Below are 12316 nucleotides of genomic sequence, written 5' to 3' on the forward strand. Positions count from 1 at the left end.
TTAGCTCAGTGCGGATGCTGCCTGTAATCCATGGATTCTAGTCTCGGGGTATGTACGTATGCGTCACCTGTGGGTGACCGATGTCATCGTGTGCACTTATTGATGAAGCACAACTGATTCAGATGCTGGTTAGTACTAGCCTCAATGCCATTGGAGGATATAAACAGCTACAGAGAACATAGTTCCAGTCTTAGGAAGGTAATGCGGTCTGCAGCTTATCATGAGAAACTCTACCTCAGGCGAGCAATAGCTCGAGACTTCCTTAGATATCGTGCACCAGCTTTTGTTTATAAAAATACATAGACCGCTGTCTCTTGTCTTACCAGACGCTGCTGTTCTATCCTGCCGGTACATCGTATAACCAGCCAGCTGTATGTTGATATTGTCGTCGTTCAGCCACGACTCTGTGAAGCATAAGATGTTACAGCCTCATCGGTGCCCAACCTCAATAATGCTCGTGGCTTAATGGAAGCAAGTCCAAATCTAGTGGAAAGCCTTCCCAAAAGAGTGGAAGCTGTTATAGCAGAAAATGGGGAACCAACTCCATATTAATGCCCATGATTTTGGAATGAGATGTTCGACGAGCAGGTGTCCATATACTTTTGGTTATATATTGTGGATATGAGCTGGCAAAGGGCAGACTACTATGAGTTTCATGGTGCTTTCAAGATAAATGGGAACGCTAAAAAAAATAGGAGGTCAAATTATGAAGTCAGAGCTCTAGAAAGATGTCAGAGCTCTAGAAAGATGTCAGAGCTCTAGAAAGATGTCAGAGCTCTAGAAAGATGTCAGAGCTCTAGAAAGATGTCAGAGCTCTAGAAAGATGTCAGAGCTCTAGAAAGATGTCAGAGCTCTAGAAAGATGCACGAGTTCCCGAGTTTCCCTGAGTGCTCTTCCAAGCGTTGGAAGCAGTGGTGGAAAAAGTACCCAATTTTCATAATTGAGTAAAAGTAAAGATACCTTTAAAAAAATTACTCAAGTAAAAGTAACCTAGTAAAGTACTACTTGAGTAAAAGTCTAAAATTGGTTTTAAATGTACTTAAGTATCAAAAGTATAAATCATTTAAAATGTCTTATATTAAGCAAACCAGACACGATTTTCTTTTTTTCTTTTTATTTACGGATAGCCACGGGCACACTCCAACAGTCAGACATAATTTACAAACAAAGCATTTGTGTTTAGTGAGTCTGCCAGATCAGAAGCAGTAGGGATGACCAGGGATGTTCTCTTGATAAATGTGTGAATTAGAAAATTTTTCTGTCCTGCTAAGCATTCAAAATGTAACGAGTACTTTTGGGTATCAGGGAAAACGTAGAGTAAAAAGTACATTTATTTTCTTTAGGAATGTAGTGGAGTAAAAGTTGTCAAAAATATAAATAGTAAAATAAAGTACAGACAAACAAAAAAACTACTTAAGTAGTACTTAAAAGTATTTGTACTTAAGTACTTTACGCCACTGGTTGGAAGCCAGCCGAACCATTGTGTTGGAGGAAACACCGTCCAGCTGCCAACGTCAGCTTGCAGGCACCCGACTCGCCACAAGGAGTCGCTAGAGCACGATGGGACAAGGAAAACCTAGCCCACCAAACCCTCCCGTAACCCGGACGACGCTACGCCAATTGTGTGCCGCCATGGATCATGGATCTTCCGATCACAGTGCTTAAGTGAAGCCTCAAGCACTGCAATGCAGTGCCTTAGACCGCAAACAGGCGTGCACACAGTGGATGTGGTTTGATGTAGTTTACAAATCGAAGTTACCTGCTGCAGTATATCTCAGAGTTCTGTGCTCAGCTCTTTTTCCGCCAGTTGCTCTCGGTGTATCATACAATGCGTCCAATGGCAGAGGGAGACACCATAACTAGAGTGCAGGGGAACCCGGGAATCGTTAGACAGAAGGATATGTCCTTGTGAATAGCATTCCCCAACATGTATAGCGAACAAAAGTCAATTCTTGGGCATCTCGGCCCTCACAGCTAACATCCATTTAGAGAGCATAAGCTGGGGAGTTGCCTCTTGATTGCTAGCAATAGCATAAATTATTTATCTAACAGTGTTATTGGTGTGAGTTTCTCTGCCTTTGCCTCCCCACACATTGTTTTCACCATATAAATTGCGGCCGTTAATATCAAAGTCTCTGCAATAGTGTGGTGTTTCACAGCGTAGCGGCCCTAGCCATTCACCGCAGGAATTATTCAAGTGCAGCCTCTGGTGGAATTTTATCTTTGAATCATTTTCATTCAGATTTTTAAGGTTAACCACATTACAATGATTTTGAGATACAAAAATATAATACAGTGATCCCTCGCCACTTCGCGGTTCACTTATCGCGGATTCGCTATTTCGCGGATTTTCATAATGCATTTTTTTTTTTTTTTTGGTGCATTGTGCTCTGCATTCTGATTCGCTAAAAACTCACTCCCGCTTCTTGTTTCAAAACATGCTACGAATTGTGCTATCATTTTGTCGTCTCGTGCAGTTATGTGTACGTACATAAAACAGCTTGGCAAATTTACATTAAGTTGGCCAAATTATCTTGTAATTTCGAACATCTCCTAAACCCATAATGTCGACGAAACGGCCTACACGTGAGTCACTGTATTTGTATACATGTAATAGTTGCTAATTGTAAAAAAAAAAAAAAATTCTATTTCGCGGATTTCACTTATCGCGGGTCATTTTCGGAACGTAACCCCCGCGATAAACGAGGGATTACTGTATACAGATTTTCAGGATTTTGGAAATTCTCCCGCAACCCCATTTTCATATCAGTAAGTCGCGACCCCTAGTTTGGGAACCGCAGCCCTAACCCCTCTTGCCACAGTGTCTTACAGAGACAAAGCCTTTTGCTAAAGACGGATAACAATGACTGACACTTGTTAAAGAGAAAGCAACAGACACAGCTTTGTGAGTGGAGGGATATCTGTCACTGGGAGAGATGTGAAAGGACCAACACACTGGAATTAAATGCTTAGGGTTCTTTAGATAATCAACATAGTACAGTGTAACTCGAGGTCTTGAGGGCAACCAGTGAACTAGTAGTAATTTTAGAAGGCCGACATGATGGCCAGTCTTAGGCTGAAAAGATGACGGAATGTTCAGTATTATGCTTCTACTGGATGATATGTTTAGTCCTGGTTTAGCCCTGCTGGATAAGGTTAATCAGGCTGTGTAGAACCAGTCCTTTCCTCACCTTGGTTTGTGCTTCATGGTTGTCATCAGCTTGACCAGCTGCAGCAGTAGGAAGGAGGAACTGAGCTCAAAGACACCAATAAACTTCATCACTTCCTTTGTGTCTAGCCCTGAGGTGGGGCCCTCTGCACTACTGTCAGGGGGTCCTGTCAACTCTGGGCCATCCGTCTACCCAAAAAATAAAATAGATAACTTTAAAAAAAGAAACATTTAATACATTAATATGGAAATTTAACAGAGGGATGAGGCATGTGAGTAATTGTTGGTTAGAAGTAACTGTAGATTCTCAAAGAGAAGGTGCAAACTGAAGGGAATTTCTGCTATCAAGTTCCAGTTCTATCTCTATGTTTGTGTCTACCTCTGTGTGCTCCTGTCAGGGTCTTCAGCTTGGCCCAACTGCTCGCTCTCACCTGTGAACACACATTGTTACTCAATGACACCACCTATCAGAATACTAAGACGGTTCTGACCTGGCGGGTGTGAGCCTGGCCCTGGCCTGGGTGAGCCTCACTGACTAACCTGCCATGGTGAACTCGGCGAAGGCCACCCTCAGCCAGCAGGGTGCGGAGCAGCTCGCGTCCTTCCAGCTGAGGGACAGGCGGACAGCCTTGCTGCAGTGCAGCTCTGCCAGGCTCCTGTGCTGTTTCCTCAGGTGCTCGTCTCCCACCTGGCACAGAGGAGGAAACATAGCAGTAACATACTGAAAACCTTAATGCTCTTCTACAGACAACACAATCTTTAAATGTTTTAAAACATAGACATTTTACTCTGGTTACAGTGTACGTCCTAGGCCTAGTCCTTACCTGGTTGCGGAAGCAGCTGTGGTACATGGAGGCCAGACGATGGTGGATGGTGGCAGCTCTGTACTGGTAGAGGGGCTGGCGGGCCGACTCGGTCTGCATGTCACAGTACTTCAGAGACTTCAGCATGGCCTCCGTCACCTCCTGCTCAATCTGGCAACACACAGGAATGACAACTTTATTATGGACTACTGTGCTCCTACACACATGCTCAAATAACCATTTGACTTGTGAAAAAAACACTAACCATTTCACCTAGGGCAGCATGTAGAGTTTGTAAGGTTAGTTAACTTAGACATTTTCCATTCTGTTCATTCACCTACTATAAATCTCTCCAAGTGTGGCCCATGGCCTCTTATCTGTTCCTTCCTCCCTGGACAGAGGGGCAACTTCTTGCAGCAGAGTGGCCAGGCTGAAGTAGGTAGTGGACAGCTCCCAGTTGACCAAGTCCCACACTGCAGGGTGGTTCCCTCTGGTGGCCAAGGGCTGCATAGCCCTCAGGTAGGTAGTCTATAGCCTGGAGAGGATCTCTGCTCTAAAGATCTCCGTCTATTTTTTAGAGCACCATATCTTAGTGAAAGCGTAGTGATTTTAAGTTGAATTGTCCTACTTAAAAAAAGAAACCTTAGAGATCTTATGCATCATTTTTCAAAATGACACAAATGTGACTGGCACAAAGATAAGCAGATCGTCTTGCCTTCATGCCTTTCTACTTACTGTGGAAAACAACATGGGTTGGTAGTCATTGAAATGGAAATCATTATAGGTCTACTAAATAATGATATGGTTGTGGTACCTTATTGTAATAGAGAGCTTCCTCTTGGGAGAACTCTCCTCTGCTCAGGTCTGCAGAGACAGCACAGTGGGCCTGGGCACAGATCCTCTGCTGCTGTGCAACACAGGCAGACTGATGAGAGGTGTTGGTGCTGTACTCGATGGCCTCAAAGTCCTTCATGCCCTTCTCAAAGCACGAGAAACTCTTCTTCCACATCTCCTGTTCAGTTATAGATACAGACTTGTTCACTGTAAAGGAAGGGGGGATTAGAGTGAGGGAGAGGTCTGTATCCTGAACCTTTAACTGGAAGAACGATATCATGTTTGTGAAATATGATATGTTTATCGTTGAAAAGTGTGCGAGTGTCTCCTCACCCTGGCAGCTGCTCTCTCTGTGCAGCAACTCCTGGTCCTCGTTGGTCTGGTAGTTGTACTCCTCCAGGTAGGCAGCACGGTTACTTGCATTCTGGGCCAGCAACAGCTGGATGTCGCCACACAGAGACAGACACTGGATGCGGAACAGTAGCACCAGCAGGTACATGATACTCCTCACAGAACAGTAGGCATCTGCAGAGGGAGAGAGAGAAAATGGAAGGAAGGAAGGGTGGTAGACAGACACACTGATCGTAGTAACGCAGGGATAATTAGAGGTAACGCAAGAAAAGTTGAACCGTATTACAACAGGTCGCCTACATCAGTCCACAGTTGACTACAGCATGCTTAGGTGAGCCGGAGAGGAGACACTGACAGTGGCACTGCAGGGCCAGTTTGATGTAGCGCAGGGCCCGGCTGTTCTTCAGCAGGTTAGTGGACGCCTTGAAGAAGAGCTGCAGCTTCATATGGTGCTGCCAGGACCCTGGGATCATCCCTGACTGGGACGGATGCTTCAGGTCTTCCTGGAATGGACCAGCCGTAACCAAGCGAAAGAGAGAGAGAGGGGAACGGAGAGATGGCGGGGGAGGGCAGGAGAGGATAATATAGATATAAAGGAAAAGAGTATAAGGAGGAGAAAAGTAGGTATTTACTAGGGGCAAATTCACATACAACAAGGAACCTGCTCATTATGGTATAACAACATTCATTATCAATAATGTCATATAGCTATGCTTCAGAATCTTGATGGGGTCCGTGATGGCCAACCTCTGTCCAGGAGAAGTGTGATCCCTTTCTCTACAGCATCACTCCCATCCTAGTACTTCAGGGGGATGGGGGTGTTGGGGTCAGCAGCTGGGAGGTCACTCTCCTTCTTAATGCTGCTGTCCACTGCTTTCAGGCCCTGCCAAACACATCCAACAGTTAGAGCTCACGGAACATAGCATTTGGTGACAACCATTCCCATAGTTATCACTACACTACAGTAGAGACTCACCTTTAAGACATAGCTGAGGACGTGCCGACATCTTTCCTCGTTTTGAGAGACGGGAAATGCATAGATTGGCTGCAATATGGGAAAATAACAGGATTAATTAAATGTCAAGATAAAACATCTAAGACTCCAATAGTCACTCCAGGTAGTGGCTAGTTTATGGTTACTGTAGCTATGTCAAGGTTACATATCAACAAGGTCACACAAACAGAGTAGCTAGCGACAAATGTGTGACACTCACCCTGATCTGATGAGTGAACTTGTACTTCTCTGGAACAGACAGCTCCCCACTGATTTGATAATAGCTACAGCTTTGCTATCATCCTGTGGGTCCGAGGTGGTACTGCAGGAACCATTCTCATGACTGTCCTCTGGTAGATCTTCTTGAGCCTCCTCTGTAGCTGTCCTCAGAGCCCCCGCCCACAGCGACTCCAGTCCATTACCTGTGGGTGCCTGTCCTGGTTCAGGAGCAACGTTCTGATTGTCCCATACTACTTCCTGTTCTGGCTCTTCTTCAGCATCATGTTGCTAGCCACTCTGCAAGAACAACAATGCACATTCTACAAAACAGAATGTATAGTCTGGCGCCATCTTTTGGGACTAATTTGCCATTAATGCATTGACTGATAACACTGTGCGTTGTGCACTAGTTTCAGGTATACTGTGTCGATACCGTACCAGGTTGCAGGCACCTACTTGTAAAGAAGCACATCCACAGGCAGGGTGAAGGGGTTCTGGCATTTCTCCTCTGCTGCTTCCTCACGGAGAGTGATGAGGTCATACAGCTTTACGATGTCACTTCCACTAGCTGAGGAAACACAGAAACAGGACTATTCGATGAAGTAGGCCTACTACCACATCGTAGTGTATATTTACCAGGTTATTCTCACATGTATTTTGTAAGTCATACAGGAGGTACAGTTAGTGTGTTGTGTTATCTCTCACCTTTGAAGAGCCAGTTGGTATAGCCCTTTTTGGTGCAGTTAGACTTGAGAAAGAACCGAATGTTCTGAGCGATGTCTTTCACAACCATGGTTGAGAAGGTGGAGTTCTCAAGATCAGGGATGTCCTCTGTTTAGATAATCTCATATTTCTGACCAAAGAACAATCAGCACTAACATTAAAACAGTATTAAATTGTGAATAAAAATGACTAATTTGGGCAGTAAAAACTAGGCTTATTTACATGGACGATGCCATTGACGTGAAAGCACATGACGAGCTCTGGAACATTGCACATCAGATTGTCCAGCCAGTAGTCAATACCTGTGAGAATGTTGATTGGCTTGTGGTTATTCCTAAAAAAGAAAGAACCTTCTAGGTATTTTGCAGGGGAACATTGCTGTGGAACAGTAGTAAACCATCTGAAAATGTTTATATTGACTGACATGAATAATTGCCATTGTTCCCCGTTTTTCGTGATTCTGACCTGAGCCGCAGGCTGGGTAGCATCCTTCTCCAAAGATAGGCATGTTGGACCCCACCAGCGTGTGGATGTCCTCAAACATCCACAAGATGTTCCTCACAAAGTCATTCCTCAAACCCTGTCAAATAAAGTTGAGGGAGAAAAGTTGAATGGATACTTGAATTGAATAGATTTAACTCATTTACAATCAAAGAAACAAATGCCAACAAAACAAAATAGAGAGTCTCCTGAGTTTGTTGATGAAGTTTCTTACCACTAGCCTACCTGACTGTTCTCCCCTTTGTTGAACAATGTGGTAAGGTTCTGCTCTTTGGAAGCCACGTGTCCCAATGCATACTTGCTGTTCATGGGAACACTTTCCTGTAAGGAATGGACATACAGTCACAAAGGAAGAAACGGTGAAACTCAACAAGAGCAAAGCAACACACCAGGTACTGCACCAGGTACTGCACCAGGTACTGCACCAGGTACTGCACCAGGTACTGCACCAGGTACTGCACCAGGTACTGCACCAGGTACTGCACCAGGTACCTGCACTAGGTACCTGCACTAGGTACCTGCACTAGGTACCTGCACCAGGTACCTGCACCAGGTACTGCACCAGGTACTGCACCAGGTACTGCACCAGGTACTGCACCAGGTACTGCACCAGGTACTGCACATTCCATAAAGTGTGGCCTACCTCTGTGTGCTGCGGCCTCCTCTGAGTATGAAGCAGTGCTGATGAAGGTAACGGGCCAGGAGGAACCAAACTCCTCCGCCCCACACGCCTCATCAGGGTTGTCTGATTCAGGGACAGGCTCTGTGGCTCCATCACCATTTATACTGGCGAAGACATTGAGGAGTACAACCATTAGGATTTACTCTGGCTCAAATAAGGTTTTCTTGTTTCTATTGCAAGTCGTTCACATTAACAAGTAGGTTAGAAGTCCAACCTCAAGTATCTCACTTGTAGTAGAGGAACTTGGACAGGATTGCTTTTTGGTACCAGTGTTCTTTACTCTTCTTTTTCCTCTGCCACTTCTGATCTATTACCCTCTGGTAAAACTCCATTAGCCATGTCCAATCTCCTCTCTGTGACATAGTGTAAAACAGAACATACAATCAAATGTATTTTTTACAAGCATTGTCAATCATCCAGATATGAGCTTTCTCACATCCTTCATTGACATTTAAACAGGCTTCCTCTCCACTGGCTGTCTAACTGTACCTGAGAAGAACTCATGAAGAGCCAGTTCATCTAGGAGGAGAGTCCTTCCCACACGATGGACTGCCATACTGACATGGGACTTACTGTAGGGGATCTTCAACAGCTTCTTGATGTTCTGAATAGAAAAGAGAATGAGACCCTTAGGTTCACCAAACAGTTTTGATTACCAAACAAGCCAAATACATATTAGCAGTAGCAATAACAATGCAACATTCTTAGCTGTTCAGTGGATAGACCTACCTCAGAGTCCTACACCCATATCAACATTATCCCTAATGGAATCAATTAAGTCATAAGCCATCCCCAAACTTGAGCAAGGAGAAAGTACATGTACATGAGCACCTTGCAACAATTCAGTGATGATGCATACCACCAGATAGCACATCTCGTTTTGAGGGCTGAATAACCAGCGCTTCACCTGGAGAAAGGCTTGCTCTTGCTGCTGGACCCTAGTACAGAGGTGCCTGCAGGCCCACGTTGGGGGCTCTCCCGTAGCCAGTTGGCAGGAGGCGGCTTCAGATCAGTCTTCTCCTGTAGTAGTGCATAGGTGGTGGGTTGAGGGGCAGCAGAGTACTTCACTGCACGGTTCTTTATTTCGTTGTTGCCTAGGCACATCTCCTGACTCCTTTGACACATGTAAACAAAGTTGGTATTGATGGTAAACTGAGTTCACTTGTCTGTTAAGTCACTGACAACTTGATTCAATATAACAAGTAAATAAACAGATGATTGTGTAGATATTGTGATGTTAGCTACAACTAACTAAATACATTTAAATATCCTATGTACAGTATGTACAGTTACCTGTCCTGTGCAACGTCATAAAATAACGTGACCCTGCAATGCATGCATAAACAGATAGCTAACTGCAGTTCAAAGCTAACTAGCTATTGCTTACTTGCCTGCCACTGTCGCCCCCACTGTCATCCACTTCTTCACTTCCACGGTCTGGAGGGACGCCATCCTCTCGGGTCCCTATCCTAGCTGTTGCTGAACTCATGTTCTATCTACAAGCTAGCTCCTGGCCACACACACGAATGCTGTCCAAGGGGTACCCGTTCATAGCAAACTAGCTGCCTTAAAATGTCAACAAAAATTGCAGTCACAAGATTGCTGCTAACTCACCACCTGCTGCTTACACCAAAATACATAACGTTATTTGTTCATGATCAGAACGAAATGAAAATTTGCTAACAAATTGAGTTACTGCTTTTACATTTAATCTATCCCTGTTTTGCAGAACCTTCCAGACGGTATCAACAACACCACTTGCTTTAGCCGTTCTGTCTGCTGCTGTTGACAGACCACGCGTTATTGTAAAGCGAGAAAGCTCACAACTTCCGGGTAAAAAAAGCTAAATAAAAGACCGCATTTTCAGGATTATGAATTGAGCCAAAATCCAAATTAAACTATGAAGGGTAAGTGGCTTTTAATATAATACAACAGGATGTGGTAGCTAGCTGTTACATAACTGATATAATTGGATTTGGACAAAGACGACAAATACATTTAAGAGAAGAGAGGTTAGGGTTGGACTTTTAGTTTGATATAAGCAGTCGTTGTGATTTACAGTGAGGCTTTTTAGTTGCTGCTAACTTCACATGTTCAATTACGCTCTGGATATGACAATTTACAGAAAAGCATACAATAAATGACATTTTTGGGATCATTTTTATTAATTCTCTTATGTTCTGATTCTTTATTTTTATATTCTTTACCCTAATTCCTTGTCTTTAGCTAAATGTATTATTTCTTTATTTTCATATTCATTTTCCCCCAGTTCCCTTTCCTTCTGTTTTATAATTGGAAGGTTAAATAAAACTGCCTTCAAATTAACTAGAAAACGGGGAATAAGGCGGGCTGAATTGTGATGTAACAAACAGAAATAAAGACACTTATTTTTTTTCAAATGGAATACAAATTATTTGTGATTAGTATGTTATTATAGTTACTGTTGTTTGCATTCTTTGTGAGAAGAATGTGAGAAGCAAAAGTATTATAAACCCTGTCCAGTTGGTCATATTTTGTGCTGTCGTTACAAAGTTTCAACCTTGTTAAAATGACAAAAGGTGGTAAGAAATACTCATCAATGGAAAAGGATGGCAAATGGGTACGATTCTGATTACTTTAAATCTTTCACTATTAGCTTATGATGAGCCCATTATAATTGCACATAACGTTGCAGATACTAACAAATAAAGTTATTATAAAGACACCCCTGTACCTTTCCTAACAACTTAATGTCTTTCAAAATGTGCAGTTGGCTCATGCAGGTTTACCAGCAAATGACACCAGTAAACGGGAGACGTGCACCAGCACAGGGTATATGATGTCTCAGAGTGAACCACTACCTCCAGCATCTAGCACAGAGAAGTATCCCAAGATCTTCATCAACACAGAACAGGTTGGCAGAGTGCAATACATTCATGCAGAGAGTGAAACATCTTACTCAAAAGTGTCTACATGGTCTTGGGTTGTTGTTATGTGTGCAATCACCTTAATTTCCATGAAGATGATTACATTTATCCTTTATACAATTTACTAATAATCGTTGGCATAACTATGCCAAGACCTAGGAGAAAATGTGATATATCAATTAACTATTCTCTTTACAGAAAACCATGGGAAGAGTTTATCCATTCTCAGCCCATGATAACCAAGCTGCACTGCAAGATAGCATCAATGTATTTGATGATGTAAGCAATATGCCCACTACAAGGAAAACAAAGACATCATCAGGGATGTTGTCAAATCAACACTAAGGGCTTTAATAAGATAATACAACAAAATAAAATTGGAAACAATACCATTTTTCTTATGGTGTTTTTCATAGGGATTAGGCCGCAAGAAGTGCCTGGACGAGCGTAGACAACATAACTCCCACTTCTGCCTGTGCCACCATGGAAGTGTGAGTGGCGTGGGGGAGACGAGGGGAGACTTCTCAGCCTATCAGACAGACTACCAGGACCGCCAGGACACAGAGGGCTCCTCCACCAGCAGGCGTTTTCCCAGTAATCATCTTGATAGGTCCACTGTGGCAGCTGCTGCCCAGGCAGGAGAGCACTTTATGTGGTTCGGGAGGCATGATGAGGTCCGTCCTGTGCCCCTTGAAGTGCTGGCAGCTACCAACTGCTCCTCCTCATCCAAGCCGTCCAGACACTCCTACCAGATCAGGCATTAGATGAATATACCATATTATCCAAATACTCTTCTTTAGGAAATCACAAAGCAACACATCTTGATGGTTTTCCAAGTGCAAGTTAAAAAATATGAAACATTGAGATACGGAGATGTAAAATTTTATTATTTATACATTTCTCCTTTTACAGTAAAATTGGGTTCTTAAGGAAAGTCAGATCAGACAACCATCCCCTTTGTTCCTCATTAATTATTCACATTCAGATTAATTACGTAATGAAGGGCAATTTATTTTCAAGTACACCATTTGTCACAAGATTTAGATAGAAAAAATGTGTAAATCAATTACATCATAAATGAGAAAGATTATTAGATGTGATGTACAAAAGACAAAATAATAAACTGAGGAGACG

General features: G+C 43.2%; 2 protein-coding genes and 1 pseudogene across 2 annotated transcripts; 1 reads left to right on the forward strand and 2 right to left on the reverse strand.

The window, feature by feature from the left end:
* Window positions 1–1095: 1095 nt before the first annotated feature.
* On the reverse strand, window positions 1096–8629 carry LOC139569822 (erythroid differentiation-related factor 1-like; annotated as a pseudogene).
* A 165-nt stretch (window positions 8630–8794) lies between these two features.
* On the reverse strand, window positions 8795–10088 carry LOC139570915 (erythroid differentiation-related factor 1-like). Its single transcript, XM_071393240.1, has 3 exons — window positions 9664–10088; window positions 9136–9390; window positions 8795–8880 (listed from the first exon to the last, which is right to left on the reverse strand). The coding sequence occupies exons 1-2, from the start codon at window positions 9726–9728 to the stop codon at window positions 9180–9182; spliced, it is 276 nt and encodes a 91-aa protein (XP_071249341.1). The 5' UTR covers window positions 9729–10088; the 3' UTR covers window positions 8795–8880; window positions 9136–9179.
* A 766-nt stretch (window positions 10089–10854) lies between these two features.
* Window positions 10855–11946, forward strand: tex36 (testis expressed 36). The gene is made up of 4 exons (XM_071391167.1): window positions 10855–10875; window positions 11026–11169; window positions 11381–11461; window positions 11599–11946. The coding sequence occupies exons 1-4, from the start codon at window positions 10855–10857 to the stop codon at window positions 11944–11946; spliced, it is 594 nt and encodes a 197-aa protein (XP_071247268.1).
* Window positions 11947–12316: the final 370 nt, after the last annotated feature.

This window comes from Salvelinus alpinus, chromosome 3 (genome assembly GCF_045679555.1).
Source record: "Salvelinus alpinus chromosome 3, SLU_Salpinus.1, whole genome shotgun sequence".
Taxonomy (NCBI): Eukaryota; Metazoa; Chordata; class Actinopteri; order Salmoniformes; family Salmonidae; genus Salvelinus; species Salvelinus alpinus.

Excerpts from the sequence above, each read along its gene's own strand:
- LOC139570915 (XM_071393240.1), bottom strand. The coding sequence starts at position 9,728 with ATGGCGTCCCTCCAGACCGTGGAAGTGAAGAAGTGGATGACAGTGGGG. Across the intron at positions 9,391-9,663 it reads GGGGCGACAGTGGCAGGCAA|GAGTCAGGAGATGTGCCTAG; the intron begins GTAAGCAATAGC and ends CATGTGTCAAAG.
- tex36 (XM_071391167.1), top strand. The coding sequence starts at position 10,855 with ATGGAAAAGGATGGCAAATGG. Across the intron at positions 11,170-11,380 it reads TCTTCATCAACACAGAACAG|AAAACCATGGGAAGAGTTTA; the intron begins GTTGGCAGAGTG and ends TTCTCTTTACAG. Across the intron at positions 11,462-11,598 it reads GCATCAATGTATTTGATGAT|GGATTAGGCCGCAAGAAGTG; the intron begins GTAAGCAATATG and ends TGTTTTTCATAG.